Raw genomic sequence first — 24,482 nt, 5'->3', positions numbered from 1 at the left:
TTACTGACACATCTATACCCTGTTCTCAAGGAGGCTCTCCAAAGCGGTTTGCAGAACTACATGGGGATCGCAGTGCATGCTATCTGTCCGTCACAGCTGGATTAGGAACTGGATCCTTACTGTTTCGGAGGTCGTCTTCCCTCCTCCCAACCGATTCAAATGTCAATAGTAGATTAGACTGTTGGTCTGCCTTATTCCAGTATTCTGTCACTTTCCTCACCAGATTAGACCATTGGTATGGCTAGTCCAGTAGCATGCCTCTGGCTGTGACCAATGCCTGGGGCTTCAGGCAAAGGTAAACTTTCCAGTGCTATAATGGGAAGGGGGAGGACAGGGCATCCCCCTTCCTGATCCCCGTGGTGGTCATCTTATGCCCAGAAGCAAGTGAATCATAGTTTTCCTTGGAATAGCTGCAAATATTTAACAGTGCTGTGACTTTCAAGCACCAGGTATCAGAGTAGCAGCCGTGTTAGTCTGTATTCGCAAAAAGAAAAGGAGGACTTGTGGCACCTTAGAGACTAACCAATTTATTTGAGCAGAAGCTTTTGTGAGCTACATGCATCCGATGAAGTGAACTGTAGCTCACGAAAGCTTGTGCTCAAATAAATTGGTTAGTCTCTAAGGTGCCACAAGTCCTCCTTTTCTTTAAGCACCAGGTAAGCATCCTTTGGCTAGTTCTCTCTAGCATCTTGGTGTTCTCTCTAGCATCATGAAACTTAACATCACAATTTATAAAACAGTTGTCTTGTCTGTTCCGTTTGGTTTTGGTGCCATCTGGCATTAAGTTCAAGCAGATAAAACTGATGGCTCTACCATAGATTCGACATGACATAAAAGCATTGCAACCTTGTGGCAGCTGCTGTCTTCAACATCTTCAGACGCAGGCATCCTGTGATGCCTCTAAGATGAACGCATGGTGGAGTTCTATATTTCTTGTAGCCACCATGATAGACTAAGTACCACTGTCTGAAACAGAAGTAGTTTAACAGTTCTTTAGACAGCAGGAAGAGCAAGCTACAGAGTGAACAAGTGACTTTTGTAGCTTATACATGAATAAAAGGAAAGAGCCTTGTGATAAAGGCATTGGCCTGGGAGCCAGCAGATTGGTGTTCCTGCTACTTGCTTTGCTATTGAATTGCTGTGTGACTTTGGGCAAGCCACTTAAACTCTCTGTGCCTACTCTATCTGTAATGAGAAACGGAATTAATTAATATTTGCGGCATGCTTTGAAATTCTCTGATGGAAGGTACTGTATTTGTCCAACGTGTACAATCATGCTATACTGTACCACGTATTCATATGGTGGAAGTCAATGTGCAATTACAGCTTTTAGCATGATGGTTCAACTCTAGATCTCTCCAAATCCACTTCCTATGGTGCTGAGATTACCTGCCTGATCAGGGAGCAAAGCTCAGATTGGAAACAGTTTCTTTGCTGCTTTCAAAGACAGAAAGGAATTACACAACTTCAGGTGTTGCTTGGCTCCAGGTAGAAAATCTCACACCATGCAGAAGGGCCAATTAGGGTCACTTTGAACCCAGCTGACCTGACTTGGCATTAAAATGCCTCAAAGGACCCACTCTGCTCATCCACAATGGAAATATAGTTTCTGTGTATGAGTTTTCCTTTATTCAGATACAGTTTCCTTTTATTATTCTCACATCCATTTCTCAGCTTTCACTCACATTAACACCAAGTGTCAGCTAATATTGTTTTATGAAGCAAGGCACTAAAATACAAGTACTTATCTCTAAAATCCAAAAAGAAAAGGAGTATTTGTGGCACCTTAGAGACTAACCAATTTATTTGAGCATGAGCTTTCGATGAAGTGAGCTGTAGCTCACGAAAGCTCATGCTCAAATAAATTGGTTAGTCTCTAAGGTGCCACAAGTACTCCTTTTCTTTTTGCGAATACAGACTAACACGGCTGTTACTCTGAAACCTCTAAAATCCAGTAACTTTTTGTTAAAACATCCTGTTTTTCTCTCTCTCTCTCTCTCTCTCTCTCTCTCTCTCTCTGTCTGTGAAAGCTCAAAGCAGCATTTCACAAGGCAGATTTTGAAAGCTCTATGTGGTTTAGGATGTCACCATAACCCTGTGTGTGAATGTGTATTCAGCCTTGTGCGTGCTTTCAGAGTAGGCAAAACATTACGTATACAGTATTAGTCAAAAACAAATGTGGCCACCTAGTTACATTTAAAGAGTGAGTGGAGAGGAGTGGTTTGGACCAGAAAAATGAATTCTGTTCCACTCTTATCTACGGCTTCTTACTACTTATATTTATAACTAAAGAGAGCAAGGGAGAAGTTTAGAATGATGCAAAACCCAATGTCAGACAGGATGTTGGTGGCTTGGTTTCGATGATATTGAAACAAGAAACTACAGCTTTCACAGGTTGAGATCGTCTCCTTATTCTGACTGGCAAGTTTGCATAAAAGAAGACATGAAGTTATCTATCAAGGTAGTTGGCTGCCAGTCAGTCACATCCTTTAGCCTCCTGTGGGCTGGTAAGCCTTATTGTACTACCCAGTGTATTTTAATTAGAGCTGGGTGAAGAAAAGTATTCCATCTCATCAAGGATTTCACTCTTCTGAAGTTTGGTTTCATTCTGATTTGGAATGAAATCCAAAAAAATTGAAATGTCTGTGGGGGGATGTAGCCCCAGCTCTAGGGCAGTCCACCTGGTGGGCTGCTGCAGACCCTGGAAGTCCAGGCATCCCCAGGAGCCAAGCTGGTGAGAAATTACCTATAAGTGAGAAATTAATGGGACATATAACCTTTCACTTCTTTGGTGCCTGCTGAAATCCCAGTCTAGGTGGTAGTGACCAAACACTGCTAATTACCTGATGGCTATGATTGTGAAATGAGTTGATTTCTCAGTCCAGTTCCACATGGACAAGGATCTGTGTCATAAAATCTACCATTACACTGGCCCCTAAATGTTGCCTCCTTTGGCCGTCTCAACAAAGACACTAAGGACTGAATGGGCCATGGAGATGTGGGGAAAATTTTAAAATAATCTAAGTCTCATTGACTGTCAGAGCCACGTAGCTTTTGAAAATTTTACTCTTAACTACTTGTCCCTAGAAAGAACAGAGGGGAAAAATTTGCACCATTGTTAACTGTGCTGTGTACTTCTTTTGGGAATACGCAAGAGCCCTTTAGACAACAGGGCTGTCAATCCCACACCTTTCACCAGAATTTAATATTCATAAAGGGGTATGTGTATGTGAGACTATTCATGCCCCTCAATGCCAACACAAAGGACTATATTTTACATAATCAAGCAGATGAGGGGGCTGTAGATGCCATGTACTATAGATACATGGAAAAAAACAACTAAGTATCTGGGCCATTTTTGGTACATTTGAGGTGAGCTCAGAGAGTGCCTCTCCTGAGTTACCCTTTCTCTTCTCACTTAAGTATCGGGTTACATTAGAGATGAGCCATCACGTATTTTGATCTCAATAACACAACATTATACATACATAAGAAACTGCACATCAAGAAATCACAATCAGTGTCAAAAGACCACTAGTTCCTTGTATCTGTTCAAATGGGTGTGACACTTAAATTGTCACAGTCAGTGTCTTTGTGAATTTGTTTTTGTCACAGGAATTCCTTTTAGCCAGACTAGCCAATATTCTGTCTCTGAAGGTGCAAGAAATCCCACAGGAGTCATATGTGGGACAATTCCCTCCCCCCCTTTAAAAAAAATCACATCTTAACCCTTATAGCTAGAAATTGGCTTTAGCTCTGAGGCAGGATGTTTTATATCCCTTCCAAATTTTTTGTTAGCTTTAACTGTATTAACTCTGGATATTCTTGTTATCCATAAAATTGCCCAGTCCACCTTCGAATTTTGCTAAGTTTTTGACCTTAATGACATCCTATAACAGAGAGTTCCACCGTCTATTCGCATGCTGTTTGAAAAAAGTATTTTTGTTTCAGTTTTGAATTTTCCACCTTTCAGTTTCACTATATTTATATTTGTTCCTTTGTTTTTGTGTTATGAGCCAGGGAGAACAGAAGCTCCCAGTCTACCTTCTCTAGACCATTTATTATTTATATACTTCAGCATGTCCTCTCTTATACATACTTCTTTCTAAGGTATGCAATTCCAGTCTTTTCACTCTGTCTTCATATGGAAGCTTTTCCATGCCCTGAATCATTCTCATCACCATTCTCTGAACCCCCTCCAGTGTTGCATGCCATATTGCAGATAAGGCTGCACTATTGACTTATACAACAGCATAATATTTTCCATATTATTCTCAATCCTATTCCTATTGTTTCCTGACATTTTGTTTGCTTTTTAATTGCAGCTGCACATTCGGCAGAGGTCTTAATTGAGCTGTCTACAGCCTTGACCAGGTCTCTTTCCTAAGTTGATGCAGTTATCTTAGAACCCTGTAAGGGGGACACCCACTGTTTACCATTCGCTATGATTAAAATTGGCCATTTATTCCTAGTTTTTGTTTCCCATCTCCTAGCCAGATTTTGATGCATGGCAATACTTTGATGACTTCCCATGATGACTACAAGCCTCTTTTATGGAAACTTGTCCAAGGACTCTTCAAAGTCTAAAATGTCAACCCCTTGTCCTTTTCCTCTACTTTGCTAATACATTCAGAGAAGTCTGATAACTTAGTGAGGCAGTATTTTCCTTTGCAGAAATTGTACTGATTAGACCCTATCGTATCATGACCTTCTAGGTGTCTGAATATGCCACTTTCTAACTATGATTTCAACCAATTTACCAGGTGTATATATAAGGCTTCATGGTCTGTAATTTTTTGGACCACCCCTGGAGCCTATTTTAAATACAGGTATATTATTTTATTTTCAAGTCCTCTGGTACAGTAGCTCTTTCTAATTATAGTGCATATTTTTACTAGTAGCTCAGTGACCTCATACTTAATCGTCTTTAGAACTCTCGGATGGACCATCTGGGCCTGGTGACTTTTATTGCTTTTTAAATAGTCAGTTGTTCCAGAACCTCCTCTTCTGACCTTTCAAATTCTGATAGCAGCTTATCTTTATTACCAGAAAAGAGCAGGTCTAGTGTAGGGCTCTCCCAACATTCTCTGTGGTGAAGACTTTTGTAAAGATGTCCTTTAGTTTCTCAGCAATGTCCTTATCTTCCTTTAATTGCTCCCTGCTGGTGAACCAGCAGGCCCAGGGCTTCTTTTGCAGGCTTCCTGTTTCTGATATACTTTAGCTATCTGCTCTTTGAAATCCGTCTTGGCTCTCCCAATTTCCCTCTTGCATGTCACCTGCTGTATTTCTGCTCTTGTTTATCTCTTTCCCTGGGGTTACATTTTTGAATTTTGAAGGAACTCTGATTTGAATAACCTCCCAACCTTGCTATTTAGTAAGCCAGACTGGCTCATTCCTTGCCTTCCAAGTTCCTTTTTTGTCCAGAGGTTTGCCAGCCTTCTAAGACTCTGGTTCCTTAGGCTGCATTCATGCCACATCTAAGGATTTTACTTCCTTTACTTTTGCCTTTGAGCCCTTTTTGACTAGCTCCCTCACTATATTGGATTCTCCTTCTCTGAAGTTCAGTGTCACTATCATGTTCTGACACCTTCCCTCTCCTCTAGATCATTGAACCTAATTATAGGTGTCAAGGAATTGCTTCTCTAAACTTTGTCCCATTGTGCTTTTTGACTAGCTTAAAGGCAGGTAGTTGAATTTTCCCCATTATTATTATTTTGTTAGACTTTGCTGCCTCTTGTATCTCTCTGAGCATTGTGCACTCGATTTCTTTCTCTGTCTGGAGGCCCGTAGAATGGTCCTACTCGGATATTTACATTCTTTCAGCTTGGAATTTGTATCCATACGGATTCAGCTGTGTGATCTTCTCCACTTAGAATTTTTATCTTGCTATATTCTATAGAATCTTTTAGACACCACACTGTTCCCCTGTCTCTGTGGCCTAGTCTGTCCTTCCTGTATAGTTTATAGCCAGGAATTACAATAGCTCGTTTATTTTTTGTTATTCCACCATGTTTCCATAATGCCTGTTATATCAAGAGCTTCATTCATGGCCACGCATTCTAGTTCACCTATTTTTGCTTTTAAGCTTCTCACATTCATTTTATCATGTTCCTCTTTTTATTTAATTCAGTCTGACACTGCTGTTCACACAGAAATTTCATCTGATCTTTCCCTACCCCTGCTTTTGCTCAGTTTTGTTTCCTACCCTTTATTGGATATCTTTGTATTATTAACATTGTTGACAGATATCTCTGTCTGATTTATGTGCTCTTTGGCTCATGTCTGTTTTCTCCCCAGCTCCCAGGTTAAACCCTCAGTCAAAACCTTAATTTCACATGCCAGCGATCTGGTTTCACTTTCATTAAAATGGAGCCCCATCCCTTCCACGTAGGCTCCCTCTTCCCCAAAATATTCCAAGGCGCCTAAGAAGTTTAAACCTCTTTTCTGTACGCTATAGTCTCAACCACACACTGAGTTTAGAATCTGATCTTTAAATAAAAATACAGCTACTACTCATATGGTACATATATGTGCTTTCATCCAGAGAGCAATTGACTCTCTTTGCCATTAGTTTCTCTAATGAGCACAAGGCAATAGAGGCTAGTGCAAAGATGAAGGGAAGTAATCTGATAAAGGCACTTCGCATGCCATGATGGTTTGGAGCAGATGCAGGAAAAGTCACTGAATCCTGCAGAGTTCACTGAGCCATTAAATCCAAATAGAAATAAGAAAGCCCTCACACAACCAGCCGAGATCAGTAGCTGTCACTTGTACTGCCAAGATGTGACGAAAAAGAGTGTCTCTATCCAAAAATACTGTCTGCCATTATACAGAAGGACCTCAGTGTTTTCGCAAAACACCAAGACCTTCATCTGACTCCAAAGATAAAATTTATCTTGTGGTCTTCTTGCCAAGGCTGGAACGTTGCTGGTTTTGTTCCCTGTTGCCCATGAGAGCTCCCTTTCTTCCTTCACACTCATGCAGGATTACTTCATGCCCAGATTTCAGGGAATTGCATTCCCCTCACATTCTCCAATAACCACATTGTTTTTATTCCCCAAAAGGTGAAAGATGCACAGCAGCAGCATCCTACACTTCTTCCTCATCAGCAGTGTCTTCTCATGGCGAAGAAAATGCCATGGTATTACTTCCATCCACACTTGAGTTAAACCTCATGGTACACGGCCAAACCCGCCTTAACTAGCCACTCAAGGAGCTGGCTGAAAGCCAGAACTAATTCCATAAAGGTGGAGCAGAATTCTACTAGCGATGTTTGGAGATATTTTGGGACAGACTTTTGTCACAGTATGTGGGCTAGTAAGGGAGTCACAGTGTATAGAAAGGTTTCAGAGTAACAGCCGTGTTAGTCTGTATTGGCAAAAAGAAAAGGAGTACTTGTGGCACCTTAGAGGCTAATAAATTGGTTAGTCTCTAAGGTGCCACAAGTACTCCTTTTCTTTTTGGTGTACAGAAATTGTAGGATCTGAGGGAGAAACTGTCCAAGAGGCCTGTGGAATGGATAGTGACCCAGAAGAAGGTGCTTTGGAGCAATCTTTTCCTTGCAGATTAGTGCACAGTAATGATCAGCCTACTCTTGGCTGTGAAATCTGCCACTTCTCCTGCTCTCTGACCTCTGGGGTACATGCTTTCTGCAGGCACAAGCTGATCATGGATGGAGAGTGGTAGAAATGGAGAACAGTTGCAGGATGGATGTAAGGCAGAAAGTGGGTTCTGATGAAAGGCGTAGCTTTAAATCGGCTTTTGGTTTGCGCCAGCTTTACAGTTCCCCTTGAGAACACAAAGTAGAGGTTAATTCAGTTACCTAGAGCAGAGGATATTAGCTTTGAAGTCATTCTCACTAAGAAACTAGGTTTCAGTAATTATATGTGATATATTTGAGTCCAGTGGCCTGACTTGAACCAAATGAAACAGAGACTATGGCATTAGCACCCATATAGTACTTCACAATTGTAAACTAATGTTTGAGCCCCAGATGAGTTATGTGCTCTCTCACTGGCCAAAGATACAGAAGGATCCTGTGAATAAGGCACACAACTGGAGTCAAGAGGCCCGGGCTCAGTTTTTGACACTGCCACTGACTTGTGTGAGCTTGGGCAGGGTGCTTGACTTCTCTATGTTGCATCTGTTTTCCCCCCGGTGGAGTGGGATAGTTATAAAGCACTTCCAAGTCCTTGGATAACACTAGAGAACACAAGGGAATTTTATTAAGCACAGTTGTTTCTAAAACTTATCTATGGACTAGGTGATCTATTTTTTTAAATAATGAACAAATTCAGGAGCATTCCTCAATCACTGAAAATGCTGCCAACATGGAAGAACTGAAATGAGGATGGACTTTGAGACAGGGTTATGACCTCACCTCTGTATTGCCAGATTGTAAATTTGAGCTTTACTAGTGTGAGTTCTCTTCCGTCTTACTGGGGCTTTTCATGTGTGAATTATTTTATTACTATGGAAGGCTGGGAGAAATGAAGCATGGGGTTTAGAGTTAGGCTTTCCTATTTGAAGGACTGACTAATCCATTAGCCAGAGAATGACTGTGGAAGTGAGACCTTTCACTAGCCTGGATAACATCTGTGTCCTAGCTCAATCTGACCTGCCAAACACCAGCCACCCCAAAGGGTATTTTCATTAGGTGTTGCATTAGCCTGTGAAATCGCATTGTCCACCCGTACCACTAAAGACTTACAGCGGATCTCCATTTCAGTCTCTCCTCTCTTTTTGAGAGCCTGCAGGAGACTGGGGAATAGTGGATTTACCTTCCCCCGTGCCCTAGTATGCAGTATTTAGATCAGTCAATAACATGCATTCTGATAAATTCGAGTTGTACCAATGGGCTCTGGAAGATGCTTTGGTTTTTTGGCTAAAGCAGACAGCTGTTTTCTGCCTTTCAAGTCCGTGAATATACCATCTTACCTCAGGGCTACTAGCATCTGTCATCTCCCCTTTCTGCCACTGCCATAACAGGTGTGATGCTGCTTTGATGGATGGAATGAAAACCAAGTTGACATTTCTTTCACCTTCTTACTCGTCAGCATATTGACAGACCACTGGAGTATTATCTGAGAGCCTTGGTGCATTGGCACACTGACCTGTTCGTACTGCTTTAGGGGGATTCTCAGGGCTGCTTTACCCAGCAGGGAGGCTGAGGATGGGGTTGGACAGTCCTTCTTTGGACTCACAAAAGTGGATGCTTTGGCTGACTCCTGGAAGAGCCTGCAGTCTCTTCTGACCATACAATACCAGCCAAAGTACTGAGGATTCGTGATCATCACCAGGAGGTTATATTGATCTGAAAGCATTTGTGTGAAGCCAGTTGGAAAGGCTAGAAACACTATTTCATGGGGACTGCTATTGTAGGGAGCGGAGCAGATTGGATCCCTGGGAGGGAAAAATTTACTGGGCTGCAAAAAAAAACCAAAACCAGCTGCTTCGAGCGCTCCACAGGAATCTGTCTCGAGTATGCTTCTCTGGTTTCTCTCATCCAAGCAGAGCAACATGTTGTATGAACAACTGTTAGTTCAGCCTCATGGTACCCCTCTGAGATAGGTGTCATTATCCCCATTTTCCATAGGGGAAACTGAGGAACGGGATGGCTAAGTCTCTTTTTGAAGGTCATGCAGGAATTCTGATGGAGCTTGGAATAGAACCCAGGTCTTCTGACTCTCAGGCCTGGAGCCCTGTTCACAAAATCATCCTTCCTTTCCCGTGGAGAGGAGGGCTAATGAGAGTCCTTCTGCCCCATTTGGGGTGGGTTGCTCCTCTATGAGGGTCCACAGAGTTAGAGGCCAAGGTATCTGATAGCTGTTAATAGCCTGTCTTACCCTACTGGTCTGAGGAATACGGCTGAGGAGAATGAAAGTCAGGAGCCCTTCTCCTTTTCTACAACTGCTTCCTGTTAAACCCACCTTCCCCGCGCACGTTGGCGAGAGTCTGTTGGAACCTCTGATTGGCTTTTCCCTTTGTACAGCTGGTTCTGCTAAGCCATGGTAAAAATAGCAAATTAAGTAGGGACTTCAGCTGCTTCTCACTGAGTCACGACTAAATAAGTATTAAATACCCATTCGCGTGCTGCTTCCAGTTGTCCTGCTAATGTGACTCCCCTAAATAGAATGACTATATATTTTTTTAAAAAGTCATTCACATGTTAATCACATGGGTGCGCTCTAACTCATGCGGTTCCTGGGACAAGGTGCTCTTTCAGGTGCACTGGGGAAATCCTCTTTGAACAGAAGTTGTGGCAGCAAAGGGGTTAATAGCCTAGGTTGGGACTTTTTAGTCTAGCAGACAAAGGCCTAACAATTGCCAATGGCTAGAAACAAGGCAGAAGGTTTTAAGTGAGGATTAGTAACCATTGAAACCACTTCTCAAGGGTTTGGTGGATTCTCTGTCACTAAAAGTCTTTAAATGAAGATTGGACACTCTAACTCAAACAGAATCACTGCAGGAATCACGAGGTGCAATTCTCTGGGCTGCGTTGTACTGGAGGTCAGACCAATCAGTTTCTTAGATTCATAGGTTTTAAGGCCAAAAGTGACATGTGCAATGATGTCACATAGAATGAATCCAGATCTCTCATCCTTCAGGATCTCAGGCAGTGCCCTGTTTGATGTATCATTTGTCCGGTGCATGGGTGGGTGCTCAGTGTATAAAGGCAGGATTCAGTGACGATCAGTTCTAGTCATTTGACATGTTAATATCTCTGATTTTTTTAAAAACTTATACTTGTTTTTTCTATTTTCTCCCAAACTGTACTTCAATAAAAAAGTGACATGCTCAGGGGAACTAATGGACAATCCTTGCAGGCACCCTCCCCTGCAACCCACTCAGTATCGGCTCCCCAAGGCCCTGTCTCAAGCAGAGTCCCTTGGTGTGCTCCTGGCACAGACTGTGGAGGTTGACAACTAGATGCTGGCTGTGGGCAGGGACCAGAACCACCCCTTCCTGGAATTCTGTCCCTCTGCAGTCTTTGCCAGGAGCAGACCAAGGGGCTCTGCTTGTGTCAGGGCTTCGGGGAGTCTTTTTAAACCCTTCAAATCAATTGGAAAACTTGCCTGCTTGGGAATAGGAGCAACTGGTTTTTAAGGCTGATATTCCGGGGTCTTTTTAGGTCCAGCTCCTTCCGACACCTTCATCCACTTCCCCCAGTTGGGCGATGGCTGAGGGGACAGGAAGAATTGCTGCAGCTGCCCTTCTTGCTCCTCCACGTTCCAGCCAGAGCCATGTGGTGCAGTGCTCCATGGCACAGAGTGCTCCACAGGCTGGAGCTCCTCAGGCACAGCGCCGGGCAGCCTTGAGGCACAAGCATGCTCGGTCCCCCTGCAGCCCTGCGAAGGAGGAGGGCAGCATCCTTGGCCACTGAGAGGGCCCGGTCCTCGCCGAACTGCTGGGTCAGGCACACAACTCTCCCCTCCGTACTGGGGACAGGAGTGGAGAAAGCGAAGAGATCTCTTCCTTAAGATCAGCCCAGGAAGAATTACAAAAGCCCTCCTTTGGTTTTAACTCCTCCTTTCGAGGCTGTCTGTCCTACAGAGAGCAGCAAAGAGATTGCAAACCTGGAAGAGGTAGGTGGTCTGATTTCAGCAAGCCCTGGAACTACAGATAGGGCTCTTCTGGAAGGCTTTCCAGCCAGAGGTCCTCACTTGACATCAGATGTCCTAAATCCAAAACAATCTCCCAACATAGGGAGGCTTCCAAGATTCTCTGGTGTGTGGGCGAACTCACCACTTCACACCACTGGGTATTGGAGACAGTGAAAGAGGGTACGCCACTGCAGGAAAATTCCCTTGAATAGTCACAAACATCCTAGTAGCGCTTGTGTCCTACCTCGGAGAGAGAGGGTTCTAGATTTATCGTTTTTGGACAACCCTCTCATCTAATCCCAGATTCAGAATGCAGCCCTTCAAGGCCTATCTGACAGACTCTATTCTGCAGAAGCACAGGGTCCTGATCAGCATAGAGAAGAGTCATCCTTAGCCATATCAGCACTTCCCCACCTGGGAGCAGCGATCCTAGACATTGGCCAGGTCAAGGACTTCATTTCAGAGGACAGAAAGCAAAAAGTCTTTTTGGGTGATTCATCAGGAATTCTCCCTTCAGGCCTTAACTCAGCTCATGGGCAAGCAGGACACTCTGCAATGGGCCCACATCCATGAGGTCCCTCCCAAAGCTTCTCCTTTCTCACCAGAAGGAAATTTCATCCAACCAGGATATATGGGTTAGTGTTCAAAACTGGTTCATACCTCCCTCAAGTGGCGGGCTTGCCCCCCAAAGTTCCAGTGAGGTTCTCTAGTGACAGAACCAGAGAGGACACCAGTCTCCAGGGCTGGGGCTCCAGCTCCAACCTAGCCCAGAGTCTGGGTGGGGGAGGGAGAAAGCAAAGAATGTATAAATTTAGCTGGGGCTGTGTGCCCTCAGGCTAGCTCGTCACTCTCAACAAGCCGCCTGTAACTACCATGTCCCAGCCATGCCACCATCAGTGCCACAGCCAGGGCATGACAACCACCAGTGGGGGCAGCGCACCCACACTCGGCAAAGACGTGACTCCTGACATGGGCGGAGCAGCCTCTAAGCTCCAGCAGAGCCACCCACCTCAAGGGAAGCAGGTGAGCAGACTGTCACTTTGAAAAATGTCATGGGATCCAGACTCTGTTCCCCCAAGTCCCTCCAAACATGCAGCTTTCTCATTCTGGGCCTTTTGTCCCACAAGCCATCTGAAAGGTTCTTTGCAGAGACGAGATCCCAGAGCACAAGTCTGAGTTGCAGCAAACCTCTGCTGGTTGTAGGGCTCCCAGGGTCTCCAAAAAGCCTCTACACTCATTTGGCCCCACTGGAGAAGCACAGTGAGAAAGAGGTGGTGAAGCCAGAGCCCCAGTCTCAGAGAAGCAAAGCCAATGGGGGCTGTCCCCTGCAAAAAAATAAATGGAGGCACAGCATATCCTGTGGGTCTGTGCATCGAGCAACAGGGATAAAAGCATTGCAGGGGCCTGTGAGACCTCAGGCAGATCCACCACTCTCCAAGGGGATCAGGCACCTTGCCCGGGAGAAGAGTTCCTGTAAGGCAGCGATGTGGGCCTTGAGCCACAAATGGACAAAGTATGGGAGGAGCAACACCAGGGCGTTGCAGAATGTGCTGCATTAACAGCAGGCAGGGTCTCCTCCTTTTGGATGTGGTTGGGATTCTCCTCCCACACGTACAGACTGCTTTGTACATCCCACAGCTCTGACCACCCGGCACAGAGGGGACGGGAGAGAGAACTTGGTCTTCATGCCCAACAGTCTGTCCTCCCTGTCCAGGGAGCATTTTTTGCGTTGGAGTCTTAATACTTGCTTCTGTACTGAATGGTCTTTTACATCAATGCAGAGTTTAGAATTAAAAAGCTGGGAGAGTTCTTGTATCCCCAACATTCTGTGACAAGTATCTCTACTCGGTGGTTGCGTGCTCACCTTTCTGGGTAAAACATTGTCAGCTTTGGAAGCTAGTGATCTGGTGATATCCAGGAGCGGGTGGTCTGGGCTCCTGCATGGCTTATGGGGCAGAGAATGCTGGCGAATTCCAGGAAGGGCTGGTTCTGGTGCCTAAATGCAGCCAAGATCTATTGGTCTGCCTCCATGCCCCGGGAAAAAGGGGCACACCTCACATGTTGGACATGCAGGGTACCAGAAAGAAAATTCATAGGGGGTAATAATCCCTTGGTTTTCTAGTGCCTTTATCCATAGATCTCAAAGCACTTCACGAATGAGGTTCATATCATTATTCCTGTTTTACAGATAGGGAAACTGAGGCATGGAGCAGTGAAGTGACTTGCCCAAGGTCATCTGGCAGGCCAGTGACAAAGCCAGGAATAGACCCCAAGTCACCTGAGTCCCTGCCCTGTGCTCTAACCAGTATGCCATAATTTTCCTATCTCTGGTTCATTCTTGGCCTCTCTGCTAAATCCCACAACAAAGGGGATACTGATAGTGCTGGTGATTTTTGTACTGCAGACTCTTGTCTGGACTGGACTGAGATCAGCTCAGCATGATCCCCTGAACAGGCATGACATGGTGGGAGAACCCTGGCAGGGTTTTTTCCTGAGAGCTCTTCCTTTTTTCTATATACAAATATCTGGAGTGTTCCATGCAAACAGGTGAGATTTGAGTGAGAGTTAAATTAGAAGTAAAATGGGATAGGTATAGGGGGACTTGCTGCACCCCCAAGGGAGCCATTCTCAGATTAGAATGGTGTAGATCAGCTCTGTGCTCCGATTAATGGGTCAGGCCACTGTCTGCTCTGATAGAATCGAGCGAAAAGGAAGTGACTAGCTGTTATTTTCCATGGCTGTTCTGATTAGGGGCCTCAAAGCTGCTGCTGAGGTGACCTGCACAGGTCTGCATTGGACATGGTGACAGAGGACCTAACGGGTCAAGGAAGCTTGTTGCTAATCATGTAACTACACAATAGTCCTGGCAAAGGCTCTTCAGCAGGTAATCTAGTCAGTTTCTGGTTCCATCTCTTAATGCGCTTGTTTTCTTTTTGCCCAACAGTGAGAAACGCCATCTGCAAGTCAGTGTTACCAATCCAGTCCAGTGCAGCATGCATGGCAGGAAATGCACAGTCTCTGTGGAAACCAGGATCAACCAGACACAGCCAGACTTCACCAAGAATCGTTCAGGTTTCATCCTCTGTGTGCCAGGAAATTAGCATCCCCTCCACTAGAGCAGAGAGCCTTGAAAGGAGCATGGGAAAGGAGACAGACCCGGGCTTCGGTTGCCCTCCCTGTGCCTTGAACTTTTCAAGCGAATTAATTTAGAAATGCTTAGCTGTGACTTGCAGTCATGCACCTAAACAGATCTCTAAAGCTAGAGGTTTATCCAGCCCAAATACAAGAGAAAGTTTCTCTGCCACATCCACTAGAGTTTAAAATAGCCAATCGGATGTGCCCAGCTTAGCAGGCCTGGACTCCTGAAACTGCTTCTGAGCTATTCAGCCGAGAGCATTTACTTATGGGCACTGCTACGCCTGGCTTCCTCCCTTCCCCCTCACTCTTCTAACCCTCTCCCATATTCCCCTCTGAGTTTATCTCCATGTCTCAATTTTACAATATTGTGCAGCCTCTGTTGGAGGGACCAAAGACTAGGGCTCGGAAAAGGAGTCCAGGAGTAACGTGAGTTGAATTGGAAAGACCAAATCTCCCTTAAGAAGGGAACCATATTTGCAAAGGGCTGGATTCCCTTGAGGGAAGGCACAGATCCCACACTCCTCCCAGCCCCTCTCCGTCAGAGCTCATGTGACTGTTGCGGGTACCTATAAATGCATCTCTAAAATAAGCCTGCTGCTTTTCCTGTAAGAAGTCTATTGGCCTGTGAGGAGGGAGGGCATGGGGAAGCTATGCTAGCATCAAGGAGGTGGAATGAAAGGTGTGGAGGGCTTTAAGCTGCCTTTGCTGTATAGAGCATAGCTGTTGTCTTTCCTAAGTGGTAACTGCTTCCTAAACCCTCCAGATTCCCACCCTGCATTCTCCTTGCATGACCCATGTGGTTTCTCAGCCCCAGCAACATGGTGCAGTGCAGCTGAGCTCTCTGCCCAGTTAAGGAGAGGTTTCCTTCCCAGAGTCTGCGCAGGGGCCCTGGAAACATGGGAGCGGTGAGTCTGAGGAGACCCAGCCCACAGCTCCCAAGTCTTGCACTATGTGAACACTAACTCTGGGCAATTCCGTCCAAGCATAGAGGGAAATCCACAAACCCTGTTCTTAAATGGAGAGACTTCCTCTTCTGCAGCTGAATGGAAACCCTCCTTAGCCATGCATTGGGCACCTTCAGCACAAGCCAGTGGAGCCCCCTCTGTTCCTCTCTTGCCTTTCTGTTAGCATCATACTTAGCAGCTGGTGCATAGCCTGCATGTGTCTGGCCACCGTACCCTTGTGTTCCGTGCTCCAGGTTGGTAATAGGGCACTGGGTTCAGTAAAGTGCGGTCTTTACCATCTCTCCATTGTCCCCTCCAGAATTACTAACCAGCTTTTTATTTAATGGGGGAGACAGGGACATTATGGGGCTATTGCAACGATAGCTCTTCAATTCTGGCACTGCTGGTCAGGTCAGGATTCCAGTCTTCCATGCTGTACAAGGCCTGCCTGGGGGAACTGTCCCAATGAGCCCATTTTAGGGATCTCCAGTCCCTGGCCTCATTGTAGCAGTTGTTTAGCTCTCAGATCTATATGTTTTAGCAGCCCAAAAAAAGCAGGGGGGAGGGGCCTGAAGAGGCACTTCCCCTATTCAAGGGCATGGTGGCAATCCAGCTCCATAGTGAATACAAAGCCACCCTATGGACAGAGGGGAGGGTATGTGGGTCACAACAGTGTCTCTGCCCAGCCACTGCTAGGGAGACTCTGAGGTTAAGTGGTATCTGGAATAGAGGAGAGAAGCTACAGAGCTGTGTTTAATTAGGACAAGCTTAATTTCCCGTTTTGTGTTTGCTAGAGTCCCTGTGGCATAGCCCCTTCCTATGGCTGCTCCGTCCCTTCCCCTGATGTACATCGCACAATTGCAGCGTGTGGCCTCTAGCCAGGACCCACCGAGAGCAGCCCAGTGTCATTAAGGAGCAGGAGTCTCCAAAGCCACCCTGTCACCTGCTCACTTTCATTGTTTGCTGTACTGGATGGCAAGGAAAGATCCTGCAGCCTGGGACTCTCACGGCCTTTTTGGATTCCCCCCGATCCTTTGGGAAGACACAATTATGGCTGTTGGCCAATGCAGGTTAACTGTTGGCGGCTGCTTTACCAGGGCCTAAAACCCTGAGAGCACTAAGGAGCATGGAAGCGACTACCCAGCCAAGCAATTGCTCCTACACGTGGTGGGTGGGTGTGCGTACGCACGCGCAGCTAGGTTATCAATAAGGGGCCTTTACCTCTCATTCTGCTTATTCCCTGGCTTTCGCAGCTCCTCAGCAGGAGAATGCCAGTTCTCAAGCTGTCTTGTAATTTGTGCTAGGAAGGAAGATTTGATTTGTCACTAATCCCTATAAAGCAGAAGAAGAAAAGGGGAGCCCGCCCCCCCAGCCGCTGTGCCGTTCCATTTGCACTTTTTGCTTTTTTATGTAATTGCCCAAGTGCCTCCCCAGTATCACTAGTGTAGTAGCCACGTTAGTGGGAAGAGTTTTAATTAGCACTTTCGTACAGTATCCCTCCGACGAAATGGTTGTATAGAATCATGATGGATGGGTTTAGGAAATCTCAAACAGTGCGAGGTGGGGATATTGTATGTGATGAAGTATGTGTCTTTATTAAATGAAATACATTATTTGTGCCTGGTCTGGTTTATATATATAACCCTGTTTTTCCCATAAATTAATTATTTCTAAATTGTATTCTGATTTTAAGCCTGGGGCAATAATGCAATGACCCTTTTTTAAGTAGTTGATACTGTAAGATATTAAAGGGAAAAGCCCTGCTATTATGTAATTGGGGGTTTTTGTTTACATAATTCAAAGTAATAAATAAAAACACTATTAGTTGCACCCTGATATTTCTGGTCTCCCTTTCTTATAGTGGAGATAAAAGTCACACTGGAGATAAGCATTTGTTTTTCTGCAGGGTTTTCCCTGAAAAGTTTATTGAAGAAGAGTGATGTTTCACATACTGCCGTCAAAGCTCCCTGTGTTTCCTGCACAGTTGGGTGGGACCTTTGGTTAAGTGAAAATGCTGAACACTGCTCCGGGGGGTGCCCTGGAGTCCTTAGTATAGGGCTTGATGATACAGAAGCTGTTTTGTTAAACAGGCCTCGGTGGAGCTAGGGACTGAAATGAGGTTTTCATTTCCCGTCTTGCTCATTTCTTTACCACTTTCTCAACATCTGCTGCTCATTGGGGTTTATCTGAATTTAGGTGACAAATGAGGGGAATAACCCAGACAGAGCACCCCTCAATAAACTGCCATTGTCTGAGACCATCACACAGAACAGGAAATGGGAGGATTTCTATCAGTGACTTGCCCTAATTAAACTGAATCTGAGAGGCCAAACAAATTCAGCCTCTTGCTTTCTCATACTGTGCGACTACCGAGACCAGAGACCCAAAGTGCATTTGCAGGAGGACAGCCGGATGAGCGCGACAGCCTTGCCGTATGATTCAGGACATTCCTCAGCCTCTGACCCGTACAGTCCTTATCCTTGTTTACTCCCCCTATGCACGTGTACAGGGAGGCAGGCATCCTTGCCCGGCTTCTGATGGGCCGCGTCAGGAAGGCCATGTCTCTCCTCTGCCTGTCTGGCTAATTTCCTTCAAAAGAGAGCGCTCTCTAGTCTCCTCACTTCACAGGAGATTGTGCGACAACCACCAGCAAAGCCATGAACCCAGTGACCTTAACATGATTAAGATTCTAGCACGGCAAATGTGTTAAGCCCTCTTTCGTTAAGGCAAATCCAATTATTTTCCAATAGCATGAATCGTTTGTGAAAGGTGTCTTACACACATGGGCTGCTGCACAAAAGACTCTGCTACAAAAGGCTTCCATGTAATGGATGGTCAGTGCATTTTATTTCATCAGCACAGTACAAAAATAAATAAAAATAAGGGAAGGGGGCTAAATTACAGGCACACTGAGCTTTATGACAGTCTGTCAGATTATAAACCACACGTACTTACAAACACACTGCGCACATACATACAGAATGAGACAAATATAAATTAATAAGTAACTATACCCACCAGTTTGGTCAACCAAGATCTACAGAAGAGATTGCACTAAAAAAAAACAACATACAGATACATGTATCATTAGCAGTTTCAAATGTACATCTATGAAGAATTTCAAGTGAAAAAATGGCACGTTGTTTCCTTGTTTTCATTTGCAATTTTAACAACTGTTGGAACAGAACTAACCTAAGAACTGTGCACAGTAAGAAGAACCTGTCAATCCCCAGCTCCGATGAGAAAATGCCAACTCAAATACTGAACTAGTTTTGTGTTGTGGGGGGTTTTTGTTTGTTTTTGTGCATGAGTGTAATTTTTACAGCCATCAGTGGTAAGATTGTTTTTGTTTGCTGAAGACACACAATGCTTCTGTTTGCATGCACAATATCACTGTCAAAGCAATGATGAAAGAATAAAGAAGGGTTTTTTGTAAGTTTAGTATTTTTTTGTTCTAAAAGTTTTCTTTATAGCAGCATGTAAATGTATTTCATTGCTTGCACACTCAAGTATATCAGTTGATCCTTAACACAATACTTATGATCAGTGCACAATGGGAACAATACATTTCACATTGATGTCATGATACAGTAGCATTTATTTCCCTTAATCCAGAACCACTCACAAAACTTGAATCTCGTTTCAAAATAAATAGAGGGGGGGAGGGAGGAGAGAGAAGAAAACGCCTCTCCCAGACACAAAGCTGGAATCCAGTCAGTTATTCAATGCCTCAAGAGACGTATAGGGTCTGACCTGTTCAGTCCACCTTAGGAACAAGGTGACATCACATTGCCACATTTTACACCATCCATTTAGAACAGCAACTCTGCAATGGAGGGAGCTGAGACAAATATGTACAAAGACCAAGAGGAGAATTTATTTTTCCCCCTGCTTTTGCTAATAGATCTTCCTTTCCCCTCCCACCCATCACTGATCAAGTGGCTGCAGGTTTCCTTTCTTTCCAGCTCTGTCTGAAGAAGTGTTAGCTTGTGGTCGGTGTTTCTTAATGGCTCAGATTTCGGCCTAGCTTTCGAGGCGATGCAAGCTCTCCCTTCATTTGCAAGTCCAGCAGCCTTCACTATTGCAAGACCAGCTCCTCTCAAATCCAGACCTTTAATTTCACAGCTTTGTTCCTCTGCCTTTCAAAATGTGCTTGATGCTAATTTGAGAAGCAAACACAATCTGTTCTAACCCAGTTAAATACAAATCCCACCCTCTCCTCCCCCCCCCCCCCCGCCAGAATGCCAGCATCCTTAAACCTACTGTTGGATTTGAAGAAGCAGATAGAGATTTCTAACTAGTCTGTGTCTGCAGCCATATTACATGCAATGAAACCCTAGTCTTGGTTTTCCTCAACATCTGGCACTGTAGGAAGCTCTAAAGTCAGAGGATGATATTACCTGTGAGCGTCAACCCAAAAGTGAATTCACTTTTCAGTAGCATTAACGTGCGTGTTAGCATCTAGAACCAGGGACCTTGGTCTTTTAAATGACATCATCAAACTCAATCATAGAATCATAGAATCATAGAATATCAGGGTTGGAAGGGACCCCAGAAGGTCATCTAGTCCAACCCCCTGCTCGAAGCAGGACCAATTCCCAGTTAAATCATCAGTAGGATGCTAAGCCAAGGAAAGATGCATTAATATTTCTAGTGTAGGCTGTAAGGCCCAGTCCCCTCTGCCCACTTGGTGATGAGCTTTTTCTTTCTGAAATTATTTTAACAACCTCTTTTCCCCCTACGTTTCAATAAACACACTGTACCCGCACGCTGACATCAGAGGTTGGCCATGACGGCAGCTGCAGTGGGCAGAATGCTAAATAGGCCCCATTCCACACAGAGTGATCCGGTAGACTAGGGAAAGCAATTGATAATGCCATTAAACCCTACAGTAAGACACATCAGAACAGACCACTACTGCTGCAGTTCAGAAAACATGAACAGAGTAATGGCCACCACTCGTGACAGGACCAGGGTGGGCTGCAGATAGTCATGTTACTGACTAGCACAGAATTATTTGCCGTCGCAAACCAAAACAATAGCCAAGTAGCCACAGTGTGGTCTCACACCAATCCCAACCTGGCCACCTCACCTCTTGGGTGCCTTGACTGGTGAGACAGCATTCCAAACTCGCCTTAGACCACAGGCTGCAGCATTGATCACGAATGATACTTCTAAGCCTGTGAGGAACTGTTTTGCCTGCTCAAAGTTGGGCTTTCCCAAATCTGGGAATTTTGAGAATTAAACATGTGAGCCACCAATGCAGAGTCAAAGGTGTGTGCAATTCCACCTCTCCCCCACTCGCCTTCCCAGCTAACTACATGTTACATGCAATAAGTCCCTTTTGGAGTTTGATACGGATTGTTTTTAAGGTTAATTTTCTTAAGTTTTGTGCAGCTCTGAACCCCTGCCAGCTTTAAAGCATTGGATCCCTTTGTGAAATGCCAGATGCTCAAGACTCCATTGAATTACCCCATTCCCACACCACCAGGCCCTTCGAGAAAGTAAAGGCCAACATTTCCTTCAAGTCATTTCTTGAAGCCGCCTGCTCACAAGGGTGAAGACTTCTGCCTGGATAATCCCTCCGGCAGATACTGTCTGGGCAAAAGGACAGCCAAGCCCCCACTGAGCACTGGGTGCGACAGCCCAGGAAGTGGAGGGAGCAATGGATCTCCAGGCAGTTACAGAAACCGAACAGACACTAGCTACAACAACAGCTTCCAACCCACCCCCGTGGCTGCAGCCCAGCTGGAGGCCAAGGCAGGCGGCTAGTGTTCCAAGGTCAGTGCTGCCAGCTGGGGGCCCCGCTGCCCTTTCCAAGGTCCGCCCAACCTCCACCTGCGTCTGACAAATCAAAGCACCAGGAAGGTGCCCCAGTCCCAGCGGCGGGGGGTGCTCACCGGTCCAGCCCGATGAGGAGCCGGCTCTTCTCCTCCTGGCTGCACTCGTTCTTCAGGTCAGCAAACACCTGGGTGAAGTAGTGCGGGTCCGCGTTGATCTGCAGCATCTTGGGGCTCATGAGGTTGATGATGGAGAGGCAGCGGTCCCAAAAGGCCTCCTTGCAGCTCTCCACCAGGAAGGGCTTGAGCGGGTAGGAGATCTCATTGCCCATGTAGGAGTAGGAGAGGTACAGGCAGGTCAGCAAGCTGGCCTGCAGGTCGTGGTCGGTGGCCACCTCGGCGGCGATGACGTCCCTGCACAGCATGTAGAGGAAGACCACGTTGGCCGGCGTGATGAAGCCCTGGTCCTGCCAGCCCTGCAGGAGCAGCGCCCGGTCCACGCTGCGCAGCCACAGCACCGGGTCCGTGGGCGAGAGGTGCTTCAGGCGGTAGCAGCGGCGGCAGAGGAAGTCGCCCAGGCAGCGCAGCAGCTCGCCGGTGGAGGCCTGGACGATGACCCGCCGCGGGGTGCCGGCGGCGCCGGGCTGGGGCGGCGCCTTGCGCCCCGTGGGCGCTGCGCTCTTGGCCGCGGAGAGCGGCGGGGCGGCGGGCGGCGCGAAGCCGGCGAGGTTGGCGCAGGACAGCGACTTCCTCAGGTTCTCGCTGTTGAGGTGGGCGACGCTGCTCGGGCAGCCACCGGGCTGCACCTTCTGCGAGTGCTTCTTCTTCCTGGCCGAGACGGCGGCGATGCGCTTCCAGGGCAGCGCGGCCAGGATCGGGTGGCGCCGCAGGCCGCGCTCCTTGGCGCTCCGGCCGCCGGGCGCCGCGCCGTAGGGCCCCAGCCCGGCCGCGCCGTCCTCGCACAGCGGCGCCTTGCGGTAGCTCGGGGACAGCGACAGCACCGTGCCCATGGCGCCGCCGGGCGACCGCCGCCTCCGGCCCTGCAGCGGGGACACAACGCCGGTGGGTCCGCGGCGCCCGGCCCCCCGACCGGCCCCGCGCCGCAGCGCCCCCCGAGGAGCCCCCCGGCGCCCCCCCCGGCCATCATCCCGGCCCCCCTGCGCCCCCCCAGGACCCCCCCGGCCGTCATCCAGGCCCCCCAACCGGCCCCGCGCCGCAGCCTCCCCTCCGGCTCCGCCGTGCCCCCCCAGGAGCCCCCCGGCGCCCCCCCCGGCCGTCATCCCGGCCCCCCAGCGCCCCCCCAGGACCCCCCCGGCCGTCATCCCGGCCCCCCAGGGCCCCCCCTTCCGTCATCCCCGCCCCCCAGGGCCCCCCGGCGCCCCCCCGGCCGTCATCCCCGCCCCCCCAGGGCTTCCCCCAGCGCCCCCGCAGGACCCCCCCCGGCCGTCATCCCGGCCCCCCGCCCGGCCCCGCGCCGCAGCCTCCCCTCCGGCCGTCATCCCCGCCCCCCCAGGGCCCCCCGGCGCCCCCCCGGCCGTCATCCCCGCCCCCCCAGGGCCCCCCGGCGCCCCCCCCGGCAGTCATCCCGGCCCCCAGGGCCCCCCCTTCCGTCATCCCAGGGCCCCCCGGCCCCCCGACCGGCCCCGCGCCGCAGCCTCCCCTCCGGCCGTCATCCCCGCCCCCCCAGCGCCCCCCCCAGGACTCCCCCGGCCGTCATCCCGGCCCCCCGACCGGCCCCGCGCCGCAGCCTCCCCTCCGGCTCCGCCGCGCCCCCCCAGGAGCCCCCCGGCCGTCATCCCGGCCCCCCAGGACCCCCCCTTCCGTCATCCCCGCCCCCCAGGGCCCCCCCGGCGCCCCCCCAGGACCCCCCCGGCCGTCATCCCGGCCCCCCGCCCGGCCCCGCGCCGCAGCCTCCCCTCCCGCTCCGCCGCGCCCCCCCAGGAGCCCCCCGGCCGTCATCCCCGCCCCCCCAGGGCCCCCCCTTCCGTCATCCCCGCCCCCCAGGGCCCCCCGGCGCCCCCCCAGGACCCCCCCGGCCGTCATCCCGGCCCCCCAGGACTCCCCCTTCCGTCATCCCCGCCCCCCCAGGGCCCCCCCCGGCCGTCATCCCCGCCCCCCAGAGCCCCCCCAGGACTGCCCCGGCCGTCATCACGGCCCCCCGGCCGGCCCCGCGCCGCAGCCTCCCCTCCCGCTCCGCCGCGCCCCCCGGCGCCCCCCCGGCCGTCATCCCGGGCCCCCCCCCCGGGCCCTCGCCCCCCAGCTCTCACCCCCACCAGCCCCCCCCGGGCACTCATTCCCGCCCGCCCCGGCCGTCATCCCCCCCTCCGCTCGCCCCCCCAGCGCCCCCCAGCCTCCCCCCACGCCGCCCCCCCGCCTACCGGGGGCCGGTGCCCGGGGCGCTGCGCTCAGCTCCGCCCTGCGCGACCCGGCGGCGGCTCCGCTTCTGTCCAAGGTTCTGCAGCGCCGGGCCCGCCCCGGCTCCCGCCCCGCGCCCCGCGCCCCGCGCCCCGGCCGAGCGGGCCCCGGCGGGCGGCGCAGGGCCCCGGGGCCGGGGGCGCCCGCAGAGGGGCCCCGCCGGCCGCGCCGCAGCTCCGGCCCCCGCGCCGGCCCGGCCCCGCCCGCGGCAGCAGCGGCCGCTGGGCTCCGTGTCCGCGGGACGCTCCGGCGGCGGCGGCTGCGCTCGGTGTCGCGCCGGCCGAGGCTGCGAGCCGGAGCCAGCCCCACGCGGCGCCTGGCCCCGCCCCGGCCCCGCCCGCCGCCCGCCCGCCGAGCCCGGCCGGGGGGGGTCGGCCCCTGCCCCGCGGAGCCCCGCGCAGCGCCCGCGGGCGGCAGGGAGCGGGCGGCCCGGCCGGGGCAGCGGTAAGAGGAGGCCGGTCAGGGCCCGGCAGGGCGAGGTGCCCAGCTGCGGGCCGGGGGGTGCTGGGCGCAGCCCCTGGCTTTGCTCCGCTACACTGGGGGGGGCCGGTTTCTGGAGCTGGCGGCCTGCTGGGGGTCAGTGCCCCCCAGGGCCGCAGGGC

The 24,482-nt window shown here is 49.4% G+C and overlaps 2 protein-coding genes across 7 annotated transcripts in view; one reads left to right on the top strand and one right to left on the bottom strand.

Annotated features, from left to right (window-relative positions):
- MYO1D (myosin ID) overlaps window positions 1-17,515 on the top strand; it is a 352,821-nt gene extending 335,306 nt beyond the window's left edge. The window contains exon 22 of one of the 2 annotated variants that reach the window (XM_073326164.2): window positions 14,548-17,515. In XM_073326164.2, the coding sequence (XP_073182265.2) occupies window positions 14,548-14,704 (157 nt within the window). In that variant the 3' untranslated portion in view covers window positions 14,705-17,515. The remainder of the gene's footprint in view (window positions 1-14,547) is intronic. The other variant, XM_078850736.1, reaches the window with a different exon arrangement.
- Window positions 1-24,182, bottom strand: part of CDK5R1 (cyclin dependent kinase 5 regulatory subunit 1) — a 70,706-nt gene extending 46,524 nt beyond the window's left edge. For 3 of the 5 annotated variants that reach the window (XM_078850739.1, XM_078850738.1, XM_078850740.1), the window contains exons 1-2: window positions 23,844-24,180; window positions 21,586-22,505 (exon numbers count right to left, since the gene is read on the bottom strand). In XM_078850739.1, coding sequence (XP_078706865.1) covers window positions 21,586-22,475 — 890 coding nt within the window. In that variant the 5' untranslated portion in view covers window positions 22,476-22,505; window positions 23,844-24,180. Of the gene's footprint in view, window positions 1-19,916; window positions 22,506-23,843 lie in introns of those variants that run through there. The other 2 variants (XM_078850737.1, XM_078850741.1) reach the window with 2 other exon arrangements.
- Between the last annotated feature and the right edge of the window lie 300 nt (window positions 24,183-24,482).

The sequence above is a fragment of the Lepidochelys kempii genome, chromosome 27 (assembly GCF_965140285.1).
Source record: "Lepidochelys kempii isolate rLepKem1 chromosome 27, rLepKem1.hap1, whole genome shotgun sequence".
NCBI lineage: Eukaryota > Metazoa > Chordata > Testudines > Cheloniidae > Lepidochelys > Lepidochelys kempii.
The sequence above is the reverse complement of the archived record's forward strand: the minus strand, read 5'-3'. Positions and strand labels throughout refer to the sequence as shown.